We start from the raw sequence: 22515 nt of genomic DNA on the forward strand, positions 1-22515 counted from the left end.
AATAATTTGTGCTTAAATAATTCCTCTTTCTTCCTGATTTAAAAAAGCTGTAATAATTCATTGTCGTACATTTGACTTTTCTTCTGGACTATTTAAGTGGCTGTAATCATACAATGTACTCTTAGAGCATTTCACAGTATGGTTTTGTTTTTTTGCTCTCAAGTAGTGTCTGTGCTTCTCTATTAAAATGACTGTTTCTGTTCTCTTAAGTTCAAATCTTGAGTGAAAATTGAATTGCTGAGGAATTTGGGAAGAGAAAACCTGAAGTTCCCAGTCCATGGATCCCTTGGGTGCACCTTCTCAGTTTGTGGATGTGGATACACTGCCAAGCTGGGGCAGCTCATGTGACGATCAGTTAAATGCTTCCAATACAGCAGCTGACACGTATCATGAAGAGACTATTAGATCACCTTTTCTTTATAATAAGGATATCAATGGAAAAGTGGTTCTTTGGTAATTCCTTGTTTAAATCACATCATGATATGATAATACTTTCTCATAATTTCTTCAAAACTTTTTTTTGGGTAAATCCTTACATTATTTAAATATTACTTTGTATACACATCTATGGCTTTATTGAGGCATAATTGACATACAATAAACTGCACATATTTAAAGTGTACAATTTGGTAAATTTTGACATGCATACACCCATGCACCATCACCACAATCAACATAGTGAATATATTTATCACCCCCAAAGTTTTGTGTGTGTGTCCTTTTGTAATCCTTCTCTCCTGCCCCTTCTTGCCTCCACATTTTGAAGCAACCAACCATTGATCTTTCTGTCACTGTAGATCAATTTGTATGTTCTAGAGTTTTATATAAATGGAGTTGTGTACTCTTTTTTCAGTCTGGCCTCTTTCACTCAGCATAATTATTTGAAAGTTCATCCGTGTTGTTTCATGTATAAGTAGTAGTACATTTCTTTTTTTAAAAAAGCTTTATTGAGATGTAATTCATATACCATATAATTTACCAATTTAAATTGTACAAGTCAGTGGTTTTTAGTATAATCACAAAGTTGTATAACCATCACCACTGTCAATTTTAGAACATTTTCATGAATCCAAAGCCCTATACCCATGAGCTGTCACTCCCCATCTCACATCCATCTCTTATGAAAGAAGCGACGGGATGACATGATGGTTTTTGTGAGTTTCAGGGTTGTAGTACTTGCATTCAAGATCTGATATACTGTATCAGTCTTTATAAATCAGAAACAGCTTTTTACTATTAAGCTTGTGAGCTAATAAAACCAATATTATGAAGGGAGTGAAGAGAGAGTGTTTGAACGAATTAGAAACTAGCTTCCTTATCTCCTTCCTCTTCCCCCTGCTTGCTCTTATTTATTTATTATTTCCTCAGGAAAGGAGATGTTGCACTGCTGAACTGTACAGCTATTGTGAATACTAGCAATGAAAGTCTTACAGATAAGAATCCTGTGTCAGAAAGTATCTTCATGCTTGCAGGGCCTGATTTGAAGGAGGACCTCCAGAAACTTAAAGGTGAGTGAATTTTCTTAAATATGTTATTGCTTAGGAAGCACTCATTTTGATATTTGAAGAAGTATATTTTGCATTTAAGTGAAAAACTAGGTAGCTGTAGCTCTTTTGTTGTTGTTAAAATGGAATGAAACAGCCTTTGAAAAACCCACAATGTGTTAGAAGCTGAATGCTGAGACTTTACTCAGGAAAACTCTTCTGTCACGTTCCTAAATTTTAAAGCGACAATCATAGTGGCCAGTTAGATCTTTCTTCAGTAGCATTTTCTTGGCTGTATATCGTCTTGCACTGATAAGCCTTATAAAATAACGATTCTTTGTCTAAAAGCTGAAAATTTTTATTGTATTTTGATATTGATAGAGAATTTTTTTAAATGTACCTCCTGGACATAGAATTTTGCACTTCTGAAATGAAATCGATTTATTGATAAAACCAAAGTGCATTGTAAGATCAAATGCATTCTGGGTAATTGTGTACTTGTTGCTTCTTCTTCTTTTTTTTTTTTTTTTGTTTAATCCCACCAGAACATTCTTCTTCTGGGAGTATTTCTTAGGAATTGGAGACAGGAGGAGTCCTGTTTATTCAGAATCTTTTTTAACTTACTTGCATTTATTTTCTTAAGTTACCAACTTGGCAACTTTTTATTATTGTTACTTGAGTGAAAAGGGAATATTGTAGAATTCAGTCATCTGGTTTTATAAAAAAGTATTTATGAAATACACCAATTTTTCTAAAAATGTGAACAGCTGCTCTTACCTATATACAATCTTATTGTCTTAGACCTCTACCATTGAACAATGACAGTTTTATAGCCTAATATGAATATTAGAATTTGAACAGGAATACTAATAATGCTGATCATGAAAGAAGTAATAGAGAACTGAGATCAAAAAAGAATCTGATCAAGAAACTGAACTTTGACTGTGAGGGCAGAAGTGGGAAAAAGCCCCCAATTTAACTAAAAAATTAAAACTGAGAGGCTTTTTGATAGAAGTAACAGAGAAACTGAAAAAACTCCAGATGGCCTTTGTGTGTGTGTATTCTCAATCCTTAGAGCTAGACTTATGGATTAAAACAAGAAAATAAGGAGTTCCTCTGTGATTTAAAAGGTTCAGGACCTGGTGTTGTCACTTCTGTGGCATGAGTTTGATCCCTGACCTCGGAACTTCCACATGCCAAAAAGAAAATTATTAATAAAAGAAAATAATAAAATTTAGGTATACAAAATAAAAACTCAATTTTTAACAGCATATGTTTGGAGAGTCTCCAAGATGGGGTTCGTATTATAACTGTGTCCTTTAGCAACTGTGTGACTTCAGACCCATTACTTTACCTTGAGTCTGCGTTTCCTTATCTCTACAATGGGGATGGTCATAATAGTCACCACCTCAGTTCCTGGCACATAGCAAGAGCTCAGTGAGTGTTTGAGGATGGAAAAAATTAATACCATGAAGACTAAATTAAGTAACGGACCTTAAGTGCTAGGCACATCCTAAGTGTTCTGTGTGCTGGCTGCACATCTCAGTTGTATTGCTTAAGGAATCAGTGCCAACCAAGAGAGATTATTAATGATGCACTGAAGGGCTAAGTACTTAGTTCTGTCCTCTTTTTACATTTTTAATAACGTCTTAGTAAATGATTATAAAATATGACTTAACAGATTTGTAGATGATAAGGTACTCTCTTTTGGTGCAGCAGGTTAAGGATTGGCCATTGTCACTGCAGCAGCTCGGGTCACTCTGTGGGCTCCATCCCTGGCTCACATGCTGTGAGCAAAGCCAAAATAAAAGTGGGGAGATGATAAAAAGCTGGGAGAAGTAACAGAAGACATTGAATGATAGACTAAAGATTTTTAAGTATCTGAACTGAGGAAGCCCAGTTTAACAACTCTTCTTACATAAGAAAATATTTGCTATCTCAGTAAAGTGACATCATCATTCATTGCATCTTAGAAGCAAAACACTTTAGGATTAGCACTTCCCTCTTCTTTATTCCCCATGTTCTTCTCAAGCATACATGGAACATTCTTCAAGATAAATCATATATTAATCCACCTAGTAAGTCTTATCAAATTTAAGAAGATTGAAATCACATCAGGAATCTTTTATGACCACAATGGTGTGAAACTAGAAATCAATAACCAAAAGAAAATGAAAAGATCACAAATATGTGGAAATTAAACCACATGCTTCTGAACAACCATTGAGTCAAAGAAGAAATCGAAAGGGAAATCAGAAATTATCTTCAGACAAATGAGAAGGAAAATATGACATGCAAAAACCTATGGAATGTAAAACAAAGAAAAAGAACCACAAACCCCAGTTGTAAGGGAAATTTGTATCATAAATGCCACTGATGAAAGAAATTGAAGAAGACATAAGACATAAATAAATGGAAAGATATTCTCTGTTCATTGATTGAAATAATTAATATTATTAAAATATCTATACTACTCAAAGTCATCTAGAGATTCACTGTAATCCTTATCAACATTCCAATGGTATTTTTAACAGAAATAGACAAAATAATCCTAAACTTTGCAAGGCACTACAAAAGACCCCAAATAGCCAAAGCAATTTTGAGAAAGAACAAAATGATAGGCATAGGCAGTGCACTTCCTGATTTTGAACCATGCTACAAAGCTATAGTCAAAACAGTGTGGTACTGGTGTAAAAAGAGATATATAGACAAATGGAACAGACTCAAGGGCCCAGAAATAAATCCCTGCACATAAATGGTCAGCTGATTGACAAGGGAGCCAAGAATGCTCAGTGGGGAAAGGATAATCTCTTCAGCAAACAGTGTTGGGAAAACTGAATAATCATGTGCAAAAAAATGAAATTGGCCCCTAATCTTCTTTTTTTTTTTTTTTTTTTTTTGAGGGGGATGGTGGGGGGTATGGAAGCCCCCTGTCTTACACCACTTACAAAAATTAACTTGAAATGGGTTGAATATTTAAACATAAGACCTAAAACTGTAAAACTCCTGAAGGAAAACACAGGGGAAAAGCTCCTTGAAATTGATCTTGGGAATTAGTTTTTGGATTTGGCATGAAAAGCACAAATAACAAAAGCAAAGATGAACTGGTGGGACTGCATCAAACTAAAAAGCTTCTGTACAGCAAAAGAAACCACAAAGTAGAGGCAACCTACAGAATAAGAGAAAATATTTACCAACTGTATATTTGAAAATATGTCAGACAAGGGATTAATATCTGAAATATATAATGGAACTCATAGAATGACTAATAATCTAATGAAAAAATGGGCAGAGGACCCAAATAAATTTATTTTCCCAGATAAGAGATGCAGATGGACAGCAGGTTCATAAAAAGATGCTCAACACTAATCATCAGGAAAATGCAAATAAAAACCACAGTGAAATATCACCTCACACCTATTAGCATAGCTATTACTAAAAACGAAAAAAATAACATGCTGTTAAGGATGTGGAGAAAAGAGAACCCTTGTGCATTCATACTGAGAGCGTAAATTGGGAAAACAGTATGGAGCAAGTTTTTTAAGTGGAACTACTGTATGAATCCTTATATATCCAAAGGAAATGAATCATTTATTTCAAAGAGGTATCTGCACCCCAGTGTTCATTGCAGCTTTATTCACAATAGGCAAGACATGGAAACAACCTAAGTGTCCATTGATAGGTGAATGACTAAAGAACACGTGGTGGTGTTGGTTGTGGTATATATGTGTATAAAATATGTGTGCATATATTATATATTCACACAATGGAATCTTATTCATCCATTTCAAAAGGAAATCCTGCCACTTGCAACAGCGTGCATGGACCTTGATTGTATTATGCTAAGTGAAGTAAGTCAAAGACAAATGTTGCATGATCTCACCTATATGTGGAATCTGAAAAAAGCTGAAGACATAGAAACAGAGTAGAATGATGGTAGACAGGGGATGAGGGAACTGAGATGTTGGTCAAAGGAATAGACTTCAAGCTATACCATGAATACTGAAGATGTAAAGGGTAGCATGGTGACTATAATTAATAATACTGTATCATAGGAGTTCCCATCAATGCCAGCAAAAGCTAGTGAACCCAGCTGTATCTATGAGGATAAGGATTCGATCCCTGGCCTCGCTCAGTGGGCTCAGTGGGTTAAGGAGCCAGCGTTGCCATGAGCTGTGGTGTAGGCCAGCAGCTGCAGCTCCAATTTTGCCCCTAGCTTGAGAACTTCCATACGCTGCAGGTTCAGCTCTAAAAAATAATAATCATAATACTGTATTATATACGTAAAAGTTATTAAGAGAGTAGATCTCAAATGTTCTCACTATAAAGAAAAGTAGTTATTTGAGGTGACAGATACATTAATATTGTGGTAATCTTAACTATTGTGGTAACCTTATGGTGGTAATCATTTCACAATGCATACATAATCCAATCACCATGTTGTACACCTTAAACTTATACAATGTTATGTGTTACTTGTGCCTCAGTAAAGCTGAGGAGGAAAAAAAAGTAGCACAGCGTCAAACTCAAGAAAGGCTTTTCTTTATTCTGTCTTCTTAGGACCCCATGCTCCCATGCTGCATAGTGTTCGTCTTATTTTTACTTTTTTTTTTCTTTTGGTTGGCCCTTGGCATACGGAGTTCCTGGGCCAGGGATCAGATCTGAGCCACAGTAGCAACCTATGCCTCAGCTGTGGCAACACCAGATCCTTTAACCCACTGTGCCAGGCTGGGATCGAACCTGCATCCTGGCGCTGCAGAGATGCCACAGATTCCACTGCACCACTGTGGGAATTCCTCCTACTGCTTTTTAAGAGTGAAGTGGGATATACCTAAAAGAAAATGACTAGCATGATAGACATTGTGGAAACCGTATTATTTGAAGGAATAGTTTAAAGAGCTAAGATCAACACAGAGAAGAGAAGATTTGAGGGAAACAATAGTTTTTCTCAGATTGTTGGAAAAAGGTCATTTTGAGGGCAAGAGGTAATTTTGTCGTGTTCCTAGAATTCTTTAAGAGAAGATACATAAAATTCATTTCAGTTAGGTTAAAGAAACTTTTTAAGGAGGAGACCTTCCAAAAAATGGAATGTACCTAAATCTTATTGTACCTAAATCTTCCCCCTCCCCCAATATATATGTATATCATTATATGTATCAGTTTTACATTCATTCTTTGAATTTAACAATTTTATGAAACTAAGCTGTGTAGAGTTTGTTTTTAGTTTGGGAAAAGATATGTGGCTAGATTGACAGATCATGTTCAGCTTTAGAATCAGCATAGCATTGATAATTGACCTGTCTCCTTGATTCTAGGCAGGAATACATATATTTATCTTAAGAAATAAGCTTAGGTATCTCCATGTGCAAAGTGAGAAGGAGAATATTTTCTTCTCCAATCAGGATCACTGTGCAGTTTTGCTGCTTCAGTGTTCTGTGTTGCTTGTGCAGGTTTAATAGGACGGAAGTACATAACACTACAGTTTTTGCTTGCTCTGTTCTTTTGCAAATAGCACTCTTTTTGCTTTAAGTATTAAAACAGTTTTTGTGTTTTCTGCTGTGGATGTTAGAATTTAGAGAGAAACAAGGGAAGTGGAAAAGTCCTAACTAATTTATAATATCCAAGTACTCAGTTTATCATCCCAGCAGTGCTCCTTAACAAAGGGCTGCAAGGCATGGTTGACAGAGCTATGGCTGGGTGAACTTAATGAATTTGCTTCTGACCTCTGTCCAGAGAGATCTTTAGTACTGATTCAGCACACTGACTGCCAAATGCATGTTTGCTTGCTTGCTGGGTTTTTTTTGGGGTTTTTTTGTTTTGTTTTGTTTTGTTTTTTTCATATGGAAGTTCCCAGGCTAGGGGTTGAATCGGAGCTGTAGCTGCTGGGCTATGCCACAGCCACGGCAACACCAGATCTGAGCCACATCTGCGACCTACACCACAGCTCACAGCAATGCTGGAGTCTTAACCCACTGAGCAGGGCCAGGGATCCAGCCCGAATCCTCATGCATACTAGTCAGATTCTTTTTCGCCGAGCCAGAAGGGGAAGTCCTTCTAGTTGTTTTTTTTTTTTTGTTTTTTTTTTTTTTTTTTAAGTCAAAGTAATGTGTCTAAATCATTTCGTTTATTATTTTCTAGCTATAGAAGCAGTATACGTAAATTATAGAACATTGTATATACACAAGCTTAAAATAAGTAAAAACTTAATGTTTCCACCACAAACGATCACCACTACTAACACTTTAGTGCTTATGCTTCTGGGTCTTTATGTATGTGGATGTAAGTATGCACACGTTCTTAAATATTTTGTTACCAAAATAAAATAATTATACTGTCCTCAAAATAAGAAAATTGTGTATATACTGTTCTACAATCTGCTTTTTTCAGGAAATGAATTCCATCTTTTGGTTTCAAAAATTACCTCATTTAACACCCAAGCCACATTTAAAATTTCCACTAGATCCAAAAATGCCTTTTGCTGCTAGTTTACCCGAACCAATATCCAATCCAGGACCATGCATCACGTCTGATTGTTATATCCCTTAATTTTTCTTTAAACCCAGCAGCCCCCCCTGTTAATGATACTCACTTGTTGAGGGAATTAATCCAAGATGTTTTGCAACATGTCCCACCTTCTGGATTTATCTGATTCACTATCCTTTATCCTTATTTCCAATCAACTGGGAGTTATAGCTAATGGAATCAAGACTGGCTAAAAGATTTCATCAGTGTTGTATACTTAATGTTGTATCACCTCAGAAGGTGCATAAAATCTGATTGGCTCCTTAGTGGACCATTACGAAGAGGCTCTCCAGACTGAGTGATGACAGACAGCATGATCCTTCCATTTGTACAGTAATGTTTTATCCTTTGTGCCTGAGAAGTAATCGATATGGTATTACTTAGGCTCTGTGAATGTCCAGTTCCTTATCGTCCATCCACGTAATGGTTTTAGCAACAGTTTATAGTCCCTGTCTGAATCAGTCCTTTCATTAAGATGATGAATTTATGTTTTTCTAAAATCTGTCACCCCATCCATGTTTACTAGCAGGCATTCGCCTGCAAAGTAGAGCCTTTCCTCATTAACTGACATTATGTGACTGGTCTGGATTATAGTTTCTGTTAGAGGGGCAGGACACATGCTTGATTCTTTTAATTACCTTTCTTCAAAATAAAGAATTGGTTTAATAGCGGCTTGAAATGGGGCCAAATAAATTGTTTCTTCCTTTCTCTTTTTTGAATATCATTTTGCGTTTATATCTTTTCATTGATCAAGTTTGTAGTTTTAAAAGTCAAAGGATTTTAAGTCAAAATGTATGAAGGAAAGCAATGACCTTCTGCCTTCCCCTTCCTTACTTTGATGTCCCATTCTCCAGAGGCAGTACTCAAACCTTTAAGTCCTTTGTCTTATTTATCTTCTATTTACAAATAGTGTGTTAAAACTACGCATTTTCCCTTGTTTTTTCATTATCTGTTGACTTTTATTGTGAAACTAAAGATTAACCTCTCTTTCATCCACTCCCCTCTTTTTCAAATACATGAAACATATACATTTTCTTCCCCCTTCAGCAGCTTCCCCAATTCGTCAGACTTTTAAATTGATATCCAGCATAAATATTGTGACTACGTAAATGTTACAGCTGATTAGAAAACAGATTAGTATTCTTTTTGAACAGTTGCTTTTTCTTCTAGGTTGTTAATTGATTAGATTATTTAATTAATTGTCTATATCCCTATCATTACTTCAGTCTTTTAAATTCAGACTTTTAAATGTACTCATAAGCTTCCTCTCAATCAAGTCAAACACTTCTCTTCATCTCTCAGCTCTGTCCTTTTCTTAATAAGGGCCCTCCAGGAACACCCTCTCCTCCCATCCTGTCCTGTCTAGAGTGCTCTCTGTGTCTGCTGCACAGTTATCTTCCTAACACATTCGTTTTTCTATATAATAGATTGGACTGCCCATCCCATGCCCCTTTCCTAGATTGCATGCCTTTCTCTTCTTCAGTATACTCCTTCATTTCTGTGAGGAAATCTACCATGAGATTTCTGAGAAAAGCAAAAGGGGATAAAACCTTTGAGATCTTACTTCTGTCTTGACATTTAATTGACTACTTGGGTGGAAATAAAATTCTAGGTTATAAATTATTATCCAGATTTTTGAAGGCATTGCTCCATTGTTTTCTATTTTCATTATTGCTTTTGAAAAACCTGTTCTTGTTCCTGATTCTTTGTATGTTTCTGGTTTCCTTTCTGGAAACTTTATGATCTCATCTTTCTTTCTGGTGTTCTTTTAATTTCACAGTGATGTGGCTTGATCTGGTTTGGTTATTCTGTGGGCTCTTTGAGTCTAGAAACTCATATCCTTCTGTTAAAAAAAAATTTCCTGCTTTATCCTTTAATAATTTCCTTCCTTCTGCAGTCTCTCTTCTCTCTTTGGAGAAACCTTATTGGATGCCGTACCTCCTAGTTCATCCTCCAAGTTTTATATATGTTACCCCTTATTTTCCATCTTGTTTATTTTCTGGAAGATTTCCTCCACTTTAGCTTTAACCCGTCTATTGAACTTTTTATTTCTGCTGTCATTTTTTTAAATTTCTGTCGTATTTTTCACTTGGCTGTAACATTTAGATAAGTTGGCTATAACAATTAGATAAGTGCTTTTTCCTATTCTCTGAATATTCCTGGTTTTGTTTCAAATATACTGTATCTTATGAGTAGTAATAATTATAGTATTGGGAAGTTTTTTTGTTTTGTTTTTTAAGTTTCCTTCCCTACATTGTCTGTTTTCGAGCATTTGTCTCTGCCCCTCACCCCCGTGAGAGGCTTCCCTTCTATCCTGGTGATCCTTGAGGGTCAGCTGTATTCCAGAGGGAGGAACTGAGAAGCCACTGGGAGCAGGGGTCAAGTTCATGGTGAAACTTGAAATAGATGAGCAGAAGCCCTTATGTTTTGTCGGGTAAACATCCCTCTTTTATCACAATAGGTCCTTTGGTTTGAGTCTCTTAGTTTCCTGCAAAGGAATCTTCTGGGATATAAGCATGGATGTCTGTGTTTTGGAAGCCAAGTAGGAGCAGAGATCTACAGCTATTATTGTTGAGTATAACACTTTAGCTAAATCTGCTCTTTTCAGCTGTGCCTGGGGTTCTGGAATCCAGAAACTCTCTAGTTCAGCATCTCCTGACACTAAAGCTGCCTGTTGCTGAGGTGGTAAAGAAATCATCACCTCGCCGTGCTGGCTGGGGGGAAGGGTTGTTTTAGACTTAAAGTGTTTTTATGCAAACTTTAAACTCAGCCTTATCTCTCTTTTTTTTTAAATGGCCCCACATGCAGCACATGGAAGTTCCCAGGCTCAGAATTGCACCTGAGCTGCAGCTGCGACCTGTGCTGCAGCCATAGCTGTGGCAACACTGGATGCTTTAACCCACTGCACTGGGCTAAGGATTGAACCCATGCCTCCACAGCAACCTGACTCACTGTAGTCGGATTCTTTTTTTTTTTTTTTTGGCTTCCTAGGACCACATCCACAGCATGTGGAAGTTCCCAGGCTCGGGGTCAGATTGGACCTGGAGCTGCTGGCCTACACCACAGCCATAGTAACACAGGATCCAAGCTGAGTCTGCGACCTACACCATAGCTCACAGCAACGCCAGATCCTTAACCCAGTGAGTGGGGCCAGGGATTGAACCCTCATTCTCATGGATACTAGTCGGGTTCATCACTGCCAAGCTACAGCAGGAACTCTTGCAGTCAGATTCTTAACCCAGTGTACCACAGTGGGAACTCCTCAGCCTCTTCTTTTTAGTCCCACTTCACATCATAGCCTTTAGAAGTTCTTAGGCCCTCTGATTTCTGAGCCTTTTTAGTGTTCTGCAATAATAACAACAGCAATAATAATAGCTATTGCATGTATGCACTTTGACTATATCAGTGCATTTACTCCTGTGAAGTAAGTACTACCACTGTCCCCCTCATATAGGAAATTGAGGCATGGAGAGGCCAAGCACTTGCCCAAAGTGTCGCACCAGGAACATGGCGGACTCAGGATTTGAATCAAAGCAGTCTGTCTTCAGTCCAGCACTGCCTCTCAGAACAGACCAGTTTGCTTTGTAATGGTCCCCTCGTTTCTGCAAGCAGTTAGATTTCCCTGCTTTGCTAAATCAGTCCACTTTATACCTTCCAAAATTTGAGTGAAACTTTTCTACTTCATGTTCTCTCCCATCCTTTTTGTCTGTTTTTATACTTGTTATATTGCTTCACTGTCATTTTGGGATCCAGCCATGTTGGCCTTCAGTCCATATTTTTAACCTGAAATTTCTCCAAGTTCTTAATACTTTCTGTGTTTCATACATTGTTTTGTTGTTTGTTTGTTTGTTTTTTCCCTGACACTTCCATGACACATATATTCTCTGTTGTCCCCAGGTTGCCGGACAGGTGAAGCAAAATTGACAAAAGGATTTAATCTAGCTGCAAGGTTCATCATTCACACAGTAGGACCTAAATATAAGAGCCGCTATCGCACCGCCGCTGAGAGTTCCCTGTACAGCTGCTACAGAAATGTACTTCAGCTGGCAAAGTATGGCTAACTCATTTCCTAGACACAGCATGCCATACTTTGTCAATGGCCCTGGTTTTTAAATGAAGCCTAACTATGAAAGTCAAACTGTGAGAGATTTAAATAATTTAGGAGGACCGTGAAGATAGAATTAATCATCTTTTCAAACTTGGCAGAATAAAAGGAATGGATTTGGGTGACTTGAGAGTTTAACTTATTCCCATTTTACTCAGTTCCCATTTTACTCGGAATATATTTCCCCCACATGGTACAGTTAAATTATATATTAGTATATAATTATTAGCTAGTGAAATTGGGTTAACTGTTATGGTAGATTTAGTAGATTTGTTTAGATTTCAGAGGAGGAGAAGTTATGCTGCATTTTTAAATTAGTTACATATTATGAATGTTTGTAGTACAATTTTCGTGTTTTCTATGTGATTGCAGGGAACAGTCAATGTCTTCTGTTGGATTCTGTGTCATCAATTCTGCAAAACGAGGTTATCCTTTAGAGGATGCAACACACATAGCACTTCGTAAGTAGGATTGGGGATGCTGTACATAAATTAAGTTAGAAAAAGGTTTTGTATCACTAGTTAAATAAAATAGTTATAGCCAAATATTTGTTGCTTGACTGATCATGGCACCCTGAAGGGACATTTTATTGACAAGTTTCAGAGCTTTCACTTTACTTTCTAGAGTTGACTTTTTTATCCAGTTGAATGAAGGCTTAGAAAATTTGCCTTTTATTTTTATTTTATTTATATATATATATATTTTTTTTTTTTTTTTATTTTCCCACTGTACAGCAAGGGGATCAAGTTATCCTTACATGTATACATTACAAGTACATTTTTTTTCCCCACCCTTTGTTCGTTGCAACATGAGTATCTAGACAAAGTTCTCAATGCTACTCAGCAGGATCTCCTTGTAAATCTATTCTAAGTTGTGTCTGATAAGTTGTGCCTTTTAAATTTGAAAATGATACCAAGCTGAGAAGTATGGCCAACACGTTGGATCATAATTCAGAGTAATCTGAGCAGGCTGCAACAATGAAGTCAAAACAGATTTTATAATATCAGATTGATACAGCACTATGCAGTGTGAACAGTAGCTTTCACGTATGCTATTTGAATATAAATCCCTGCATTTAGGTTTTAAAAAGACTGGGCTCAATCATTATGAGCCAGAAATGTCATACATGTAATATAAAAATATGATGCTCAGCTTAAGAGAGTCCATGATCTCACTGTATTATATGCAGGTTCACATCACATCTAGAGTTTTTATATTGTTCTGGGTATCATATTTCATGAGACTGACAAACTGGAGGGCAAATAGTTTGAAACATTGGTAATATTTCTAAAGAAGAGCATGATTTAGCAGATATGGTGCCTATCTTCAAATATCTGAAGGAGTCTCATGTGGACTTATTCTATGCTGTTTTTTTGGTGGGTTTTGTTTGTTCGTTTGTTTGTTTTGGTGGGTTTTTTTTGGCCATGCTTCATGGCATGCGGAAGTTCCGGGTCCGGGGATTGAAGCTATGCCACAGCAGCAGCCTAGTCCACTGCAGTGATAGCACTGGATCCTTAATCCATGGAGCCACAAGGCAGCTCCCCTATGTTGCATTTTAGAGCAATAGTCTTAACTCCTTTGCAAGTCACCATAAACAACATTGAGCATCTGATGAAAGAAAGCTGTGGGCCCTTTCCCCAGAGGAATGTACATACATAGGGAATTTACATGCTATTTCAGAAAGTTCACAGATCCTTGTAAAGGTTATAGATAAGATCCCCAACTATAGAAGACAAGTCTAAGACCAAGTGACAAGGAAGAAGATTGGTCCCATTTGATTCAGGACTAAATGTAACAGGAATTTTAAGTGAACTTCTTGTCACTAGGAATATTCATGCTGAGGCTAAATAACAATCTCATTTGGGAGGGAAACTATACTAGATGATCTTTAAGACCCCTTTCTGTCTCTAGAATTTAAAGATGAAGAGCTGAAAGTCTTATATTCACCAAAACACTACATAGGTATATGATGTATAGAATTATTATTATTATTCTAGACTATATGTCTAGAATTTAGGATGAGGGAATTTTCAGTCCTTAAATAGTCTTATTTAGTAATTATTTTTAAAACTAAGATTCTTGTTGCTCAAGGATTTTACAGTAAATTTATATGTTTTATAGTTATACTTTCAATAAGTTATATTTACACCGAGCTTCTTGAGGAGTAGAGATCTTATCTTTTCATTCCTATATATCCAGGGCTTCCATATGTCAGAAATGCTTTATACATGGTACTTGCTCAAGAAATATGTATTTTAAAAAGGGATAAAGAAATCCCATTTTATTTCTTCAACAGCCTGGTGTTTCAGATAGCATGGTGTCTGTTTAACAAATAAAGAGGCTCAGAAATTTATCGTGTTCTTAGAGTTATGCAGTCTTGGGACATATATCCAGGCCTTATGACTCCCAAGTCTGCTGTCTGTTACACTAGATAATTCATCATGCTTGAGCTGGAACTGCTTCAGTGAAAAACTGCTGTGTTATAGCTGGCCTGCATGTATTCTGAACGGTGGCTTATCAAAGCAGAGTTCCTTTCCTTTATATAATTCTTCCTGGCAAGGCGTTGCAGATCTCAGCTTTCTCTGATTTCACCTAGCCTGTGCCCATATCTCGTAACTTGAGGTAGGCCTTTTACTGTCTCCACTTTTTATTAAAGTAATCACATGGATTAGAATTTAAAGAGCCACCATTATTTTCTGGAAAGGGCTCTGAAGAGGGAGTCAGGAAGACTGGTTTTTGGTCCCAATTCTATCACTATAGCTCTAGCTCTGTGGCCCCAGATGAATCACTTGATACAGTACCATAGAGGCGTCAGCTTTGTCACTGATTGTAGTGCCAGCAGATAAAGATCAGAGGTAGGTATAAGGGACCTTGATGAAGCAATTTCTAAAAATTTTAATTAGCACAAAGGAAATGTAAAGCTTTAAGATAAGCAAGTTAACTTATATTTTATAGGACCTACCTGACTTATTACACCTTAAATCTAAGAGCAAAACTGTAGCATCTCATTAACAAAACATATACACACATATACATACATACATACATGCATATATATGTACATGCATATATATAGACAGTAGTATCCTTTGCTCACTTGCTTTCTGAGCATCTGGGAAATAAATGGCTGGTACGCTTTTGTAGCCCGCATGAGCCAAGAACATATCTAAGGATGTAATTCTAAGTTCTCCATTCCAAAAGACTTCTTACTTATTAAAATGTTACTGAATTTATTTCATTTGAAACCCCAGTAATATCTTCTTGATAGATATACCAAGACTATTTATCTTTTTTTCCTTAGTCATGTGCAGGTCAGTTCTTCTCCAGAAGAAGTCTAAAGGAACCTCCGCATTGAAATTAGCAGGTTATTTATTCATTCAGCAAAACTCTTGAGCGACTGCTCTGTGCTAGGCCCTGGGCTGTGTGGAAGAGGACACGGTGGTGAGACAAAAAGATAGGGGTGCTGTCCTTGTGTTGCCAGGTTGGGAATTTTGGTGTCCCACATGTCGTTCTCACCAGCTAGAGTTTTTCCCCATAGTCAGGCACAGGACATCCAGGTTGGTTGCAGAGAATAGTCCGTAAGTGAAACTTTTAAAGGATTGATTTGCACTGGACTGGGAGTCACTGCTAAAACCTTATAGCCATGATATCACTCTTTTTTTTTCCCCCCACCTTTTTGCAGAATTTCTTTTCTGAATGAACTCTGCTGCTGAGGGAATTCCGTTTAGCTACTGCTCTACATCGTATTTTGTCTTCCAAAGGGAACTCCACAGTTACATGCAGGAAAACTGTTACGGTGCAAACATAAAACTTGGCCTTAAAGTAAATAAAAGAAATCTTTTTCTGAAATTTCATTTTTTTAGATTACAAAAGAAGGATAGAGAAAGAAATGAAAAATAAATTTGTCACTGGGCAGAGCGAGAATTAGGAAGATTTGTTCAGTCCTCCAACAAATGGGTCTCCTCTGTTAGGTTCTCAAGATACAGCAGTGAATAAGGCAGGCAGTAGGTCAGTAACCAGAGCCATGACATGTTCGTTCAGTTACTAGTAACTTTTGGATGATTGCTTGCCGTGTTCCTAAGGTGTGCCGGCCCTGGTAATGTCAACATTAAGTTCATGTGGCCTTCAGAAAGTTCACAGTCTAGCTGTAAGATGCTGGGAGAAGTTCCTATCCGGAGGGCTAGTCACAAGATTATAGGAGGAACACGAGGAGGATGGAGTTCTGCTCAGAGGAGATGGCCTTTGACGGGGTCTTAAAAAGTGAAGAGTTCACTAAGCGAGGGTCATGGTGGGTGAAAGGTATCCTCGTGAGAGGTCACTGTTAGCAGAAGTAGGGTAGCACCAAAGTGAGTGGTGTATTCTGAATAAGTAAAGAAGCGGCTCGTGAAAGCCCAAGCTATGTGGAGGAATAGTTGGAAATAGGACTAAGGGGCGGGATGGAGGAGGGGTGAGCTGTCAGAGTGTGGAGAGCCATGCTGGGGTCTTTGAATCTTAACCTGTAAGCAGTACAGAGTCATCAAAAGGTGTTCAGTAAGGAGGGTGGCATGAGGTAATTCAGGCAACAGTGAATATGGAGACTTGGAAAAGAGAAACAAGAGAACAGTTGAGAGCTCATTGCCCAAGTCTTCTTAAGCACTGAGAACCCGAGAGCAGCTGTTAGAAATATTAGCAATCGAATTTAAAGGACCTGATAACCCACTGAAAATGTAGGATGAAGGAAGAAGTAAAGAAGATGTCAAAAAAAAATTCAGGATTCTAGCCTAGGTGAGTGGTTGGATGTTGCTGTGTAGCTGAAATAAGGAATACAGATACAGGAGCAGGTGGGGAGCGGAGAGAGTCAGGTTTGGTCCTGTTGGGGTCAGGTTTGGATCAAGAAAATAAAAAATGTGGAGGACAGAACCTGGAGAGGACAATATTTTAAAAAAGTGGAGCGTGGCCATTTAAAACTAAAACTGGAGCGATTCCTAGTAAGTAAAGGATGAGAACAGGCCACTAGGTCTCATGATTGGGAAGTTGATAGAGAAAGGATTCAGATAAGATAGAAATTAAGAAAAAATAATTCAGCTTTGGTTTGATGGGATGTTGACAGGGATAAAGGGCTGAGTAGGAAATCTGATACTGTAACTGATGGATGGAAAGGCACTTGTGCCAGACCATTCTGGTCCGAGAGGGAGGCCCCAGAAAATAAAAAGAATACCCTGGATGTCTGGAGTTAGCACCTTTTACGGCCAGGCACTTTTTACTGGCAATGATGTAATACATAAAAGGAAACTCTTGCTGTTGTGGAACTTTCATTCTACCTGATGGGGTAGGGAGGGTGGGGAGGATACACAGTAAGCAGGAAACTCCACAAAATGTCTAGTTACTCGGAAGGAAAGCAAATCAGGGAAGAGTTTTTAAGGAGGGTGACCAGGGTAGGCTTTACCGACAAGGCATCACTGAGCACAGACCTGAGGGAAATGACTGATCCATTACAGAAACAAAACTTTGAAGAGGTGGATTTTTTTTCTTCACACTTTCGTCATTTTTTATTTTTTGAATAACTTTTCTATTCTCTTCCTTAGGCACTGTAAGACGCTTCCTTGAAATTCATGGAGAGACTATTGAAAAAGTAGTATTTGCTGTCTCTGAACTTGAAGAGGTATTTTGCTAATGATCTTGTATTGTTTCAAGCTTGTGTTTACTTGTGAGTGTTTGCCTTTGTCTGATGATTATCTATTAATTGAACTGCCAGCAGTCAAATCCTAATTATGTCTGTGCTTTGGCAGTGGGGCTGACCATCACTTGTTAACAAAGACCTCATTAGAGACTAGAAACAAGTCAGAAAGGAGCGTTTTTTCATATTTTTCATGGGTAAATGGTTAACATGTAACGAAATCTTACAACATGGGTTGTTCTGATTTCCTCACTCTGTTAGCTTGCAAGACATCTCAGCATCACCTTGTGACCTAAGCCCTGGGCACCTCAACAGCATACCTAGAAAACCACACCTCTCTGCTGGAAAAGCTCTGGTGTCTGCCCGACCTGGAAACAGCTGACAGCCTAGCCTGGTGGCTTGTAGAAGTAGGCTGTGAGGTTTAGGTTTAGTTGTACGTGGTTAGGTTTAGTATGTTTCAGTTTCATTCAGAGCCATTTTAGAAAATTCTTTTTTAAATCTTACTAAGTTTTATTTAATTTTAGTGTTGTCTGTCCCATTCCATTTATATTATTTCTCAGTTTTGTGTCTTTGGGTAAGTTACTTAACGTCTCTGTGCTTTGATAAAATGTGAAGACGGACAGGCCTTATTACATCATAGGAGTTTTGTGATACATGAGTTAATACATATGAAATATCCATTCCAAGTATATATAGGTGCATATATGAGATATAAATCACTGTGAATTTGCTAAAATAAGACACATTTACCAGGTTTGCTATCTCTTTTTGTTTCACCTGGTTTACCTATTCCTTCGTTCTTTCAGTGCCCTTTTATTGAGGGTCTAGAATATATCAGGTTATTCTCCTGGGTTCTGGGAATACACCAGTGAGTTCTGGTCGTTGTCCTCAAGGAGCCTTTTGTCCGTTTGACAGTTTGGAGAAGTTATGATAATTGTGTGAGATACAGGAAGGATAGGAGCACATGACTCCAGCCTGGCAGAGGGTTAGTGAATGCTTCCCATAAGAGGTGATTTGTGAGTTGAAATCATTGTAAAAGATAAATAGGATTTTCCAAAGGAAGGGCAGAAGACAATAGTCATGTAAGCATGAGCAGAGGCAGATAAGTAAGAAATAGCATGAAGGGTGTATTGGATAAAATGTGAGGCTAGGACTGGCAAAAATTGGGCAGGGGCAGGATCAGTGCTGGCCTGGTATCTCATACTGTGGACCTTAGATGTTATCAGTTATATGATGGGAGAACATAGAAGAGCATTAAGCACACAAATGATGTGGTCTCGTTTCTTTATTAGCTGTGTAAAAGATGATTTCCAAGGAGAAAGACTGGTGACAAGAAGAGATGATATAATAGGTGTTTTCGTACTCCAAGTAAGAAATGATCAGGCCTGAACAAGGACACTGGTGATGTTGAAATTTTTTTGGGGGGGTGGGGGGAGACGTGGCATGAGGAAGTTCCCGGGCCGGGGATCAAACCCACGCCAGCAGTGACCTAAGCCACAGCACTGACAATGCCAGATCCTTAACTCACTGAGCCACTAGGGAACTCTGATATTGAAATTAGAAAAATATGTATTTCGTAAACAAATTCAGCTGGAGTTGGAGATCACAAATATATGAGAGGGAAGTGAAGGATGACTCCTAGGTTTCTGGCTTGGATGACTGGGTGGTGTGCCACCAATGACAGAGCAGATAGAAAGAGGGAAAAGTGTTGCAGGGAGGAGAAGGGAGGAATGAAGGCAAGTGCTGTTTTGAACATGTTGGATCAGAGGGGATCAGTGGATTCAACACGATGATCAGTAAACCATTGTGCTTATTAGTCCAAAGCTGAGGAGTGAGGTCTGGGCTAGAGATGTGGCCATTGTCGTAAACCGGGGTACTGCGTGAGATACCAAGATAGGACATCCTGCTCTCGGGGGACAGGGGGGCGGGGGCTAATAGTTAGAGAGCCAGATAAACAGAGACCACCCTGCAGTGTGGCAGGTGCTGTGCTAGGAGTGTACATCACAGTGTCAGGGCAGACTGTCAGGACACCTGACCCAGACCTCGGGGAACAGAAAAATTCTTCACCTTCGGTATACCTGAAAAAAATAGTCATCAGCATCTGTCACCTAGGTCCAATGGACTTTATGAATAATTTACTGAATAATAAAGGGATGATGAAAACAGGTTTAAAAGATATTTCAGTAAGTTTAAGCATGGCATACCTTTTTTATATCAGGTAAATTTTGTTGTACAAACATAAAAGATGAAAGAATATTGTCACATCTTGGTAAAATGATATCCCATTTCTTAGCACAAAATCCCGAATGGTCAAGTCCTTCCTATAGTGACTGACTGAATGAGAGTGTCACATGTCCCCCTTTGTCCTTAGAAACATGCTGTTAACTCAGAGGTTCTTAAATTTGAGAAGGCGAATCTAGGATGTTATCATCTGAAGACTCATTGTCTGAGATTTTACTTCATATAATCAGTCTCAACCTCATCATTATTAAAGTGGTGCTGTCTCTTTACATTCATCTTTGATTCCTTTAATAATTCTCATATGTCATCTTTGTTCAGTTGCCTCTTTGCCGTTTTAGTCTGAAAATGAAAGCATCTGAATTAGCAGATTTTTCCAGTGAAAGTTAAACAGGCTATGGACTGTACATAAGGATAGAGATGTGAAAATTTTTAACAAAATAGTAGCAAACTAAATCCAGCAGCATATGAAAGAATTATAAAACATCAACAAGTGGGGTTTATCCCAGAAATATAAGTTTGGTTCAGCATCCAAAAGGCAGTCATGTAATGCAACATATTAATAGAATAATGCGTAAAACCTCATTAGATGCAGAAAAAACATTAGACGAAATCCAGCATCCTCTCATGATTAAAACAATCAACATACCAGGAGTGGAAGGTCACCTCCTCAACCCGATAAAAAGCATGTAGGAAAAACCTATAGCTAACATTGTACTTAATGGTGAAATACTGAAAGCTGTCTGCCTAAGAGCAAGAACAAGACAAGGGTGTCACTGTCACTGATTCTATTCAACATTGTACTGGAGGTTCTAGCAAGAACATATAGGCAAGAAGAAATAAAAGTCACAGAGATTAGGGGAGTTCCCATTGTGGCTCAGTAGTAATGAACCTGACTAGTTACCATGAGGATGCAGGTTCCCTGGCCTCACTCGGTAGGTTAAGGATCTGGTGTTGCTGTGAGCTGTGGTGTAGGTCACAGATGCGGTTTGGATCCCATATTGCTGTGTCTAGGGTCTAGACTGGCAGCTACAGCTCCGATTCGACCCCTAGCCTGGGAACTTCCAATGCCACAGGTGTGGCCCTAAAAAAAAAAAAAACGAAAACAAACAAAAAACAGATATTGGGAGTTCCCGTCGTGGCGCAGTGGTTATCGAATCCGACTAGGAACCATGAGGTTGCGGGTTCAGTCCCTGCCCTTGCTCAGTGGGTTAATGATCCGGCGTTGCCGTGAGCTGTGGTGTAGGTTGCAGACGCGGCTCGGATCCCGCGTTGCTGTGGCTCTGGCGTAGGCTGGTGGCTACAGCTCCGATTCAACCCCTAGCCTGGGAACCTCCATATGCCGCGGGAGCGGCCCAAGAAATAGCAACAACAACAACAAAAAAGACAAAAGACAAAAAAAAAAAAAAAAAAAAAACAGATATTGGAAAGAAAGAAGTAAAACTCTCCTTATTTACAGATGACAAGGTCTTGTATATAAAAAAATCCTAAGTCCACTGAAAACTATTAGAACTGGTAGAGTTGAGCAGGGTTATAGGACCTAAGATTAATATAAAAAATAGTGTTTCTACCCCTAGCAAAGAATAATCTGAAAGTGAAATTAAGAAAATGCTTACATTTACGATAGCATTAAAAAGAATCAAATATTTAAGACTAGACTTGGCAAAGAAGTGTAAAGCTTGTAAATTGAAAACTACAAAATATCTTTGGAAGAAAATTTAAAAGACCTAAATAAATAGAAGGATATCCTGTTTATGGATTGGAAAACCTTGTTGTTAAGATGACAATATTCCCCAAATTGTCCTACAGATTCAGCCAAATCCCTATCAAAATTCCAACTGACTTTCTTGTAGAAACTGGCAAGTTGATCCTAAATTTCACATGGCTAATGCAGGGGACCCAGAGACATAGTCCTTCTAGGCAGTTCCATTATTCTTTTGGTTTCATATTCTGTTTTATTCTTTTTTGGGATAGCTGGGGATAATTGAGTAATGATAAATAATTCTAGGATGATGGAAAAGCAAAATGCGTCAAGATAATAAAAACAGGAGCAGTAAGTGTCTGTGTATCATGTACTATATCGTAGATTTAGGAATGAGTCCAGTGGACCAACTCATGTGAAAATTATGAAGTAGAATGAATTTTATTCTAATTTTTTTTTTTTTTTTTTTTTTTAGGGCTGTACCCACGGCATATGGAAGTTCCCAGGCTCGAGGTCGAATCAGAGCTACAGCTGCTGAGCCTCATCTGTGACCTACACCACAGCTCACAGTGACTGAGGCCAGGAATGGAACCCGCATCTTCATGGATCCTGGTCAGGTTCGTTAACCACTGAGCCACGAAGGGAACTCCCTATTCTAATTTTCTGAAAATAAGATATATCTTTGGGAAACCTCTAAGAAAGAATAAAAGTCATGAAGTAGAAATCCTTCACAAAGAGTTAGAGCTACCTAAAAAAAATCCTCAAAATTTAAAGCTGAATCGAATGGGCCCCAATGGTACCCTGAGAA

General features: G+C 38.1%; 1 protein-coding gene across 19 annotated transcripts in view; it reads left to right on the forward strand.

The window, feature by feature from the left end:
- The window catches only part of GDAP2 (ganglioside induced differentiation associated protein 2), a 234809-nt gene that overhangs the window by 10296 nt on the left and 201998 nt on the right, over positions 1-22515 (forward strand). For all 19 annotated transcript variants that reach the window (XR_014844355.1, XR_014844356.1, XR_014844348.1 and 16 more), the window contains exons 2-6: positions 211-453; positions 1369-1508; positions 11904-12057; positions 12484-12572; positions 17676-17752. Coding sequence is in view for 2 of the 19 variants with exons in the window: in XM_085023446.1 (XP_084879572.1) it covers positions 278-453; positions 1369-1508; positions 11904-12057; positions 12484-12572; positions 17676-17752 (636 nt within the window). In the remaining 17 variants the exon portion in view is untranslated. The remainder of the gene's footprint in view (positions 1-210; positions 454-1368; positions 1509-11903; positions 12058-12483; positions 12573-17675; positions 17753-22515) is intronic.

The sequence above is a fragment of the Sus scrofa genome, chromosome 4 (assembly GCF_054392235.1).
Source record: "Sus scrofa isolate SSC_HxYL_T2T_F1_AM1 chromosome 4, Sscrofa_HxYL_maternal_Yorkshire_Landrace_v2.0, whole genome shotgun sequence".
NCBI classification, from domain to species: Eukaryota; Metazoa; Chordata; class Mammalia; order Artiodactyla; family Suidae; genus Sus; species Sus scrofa.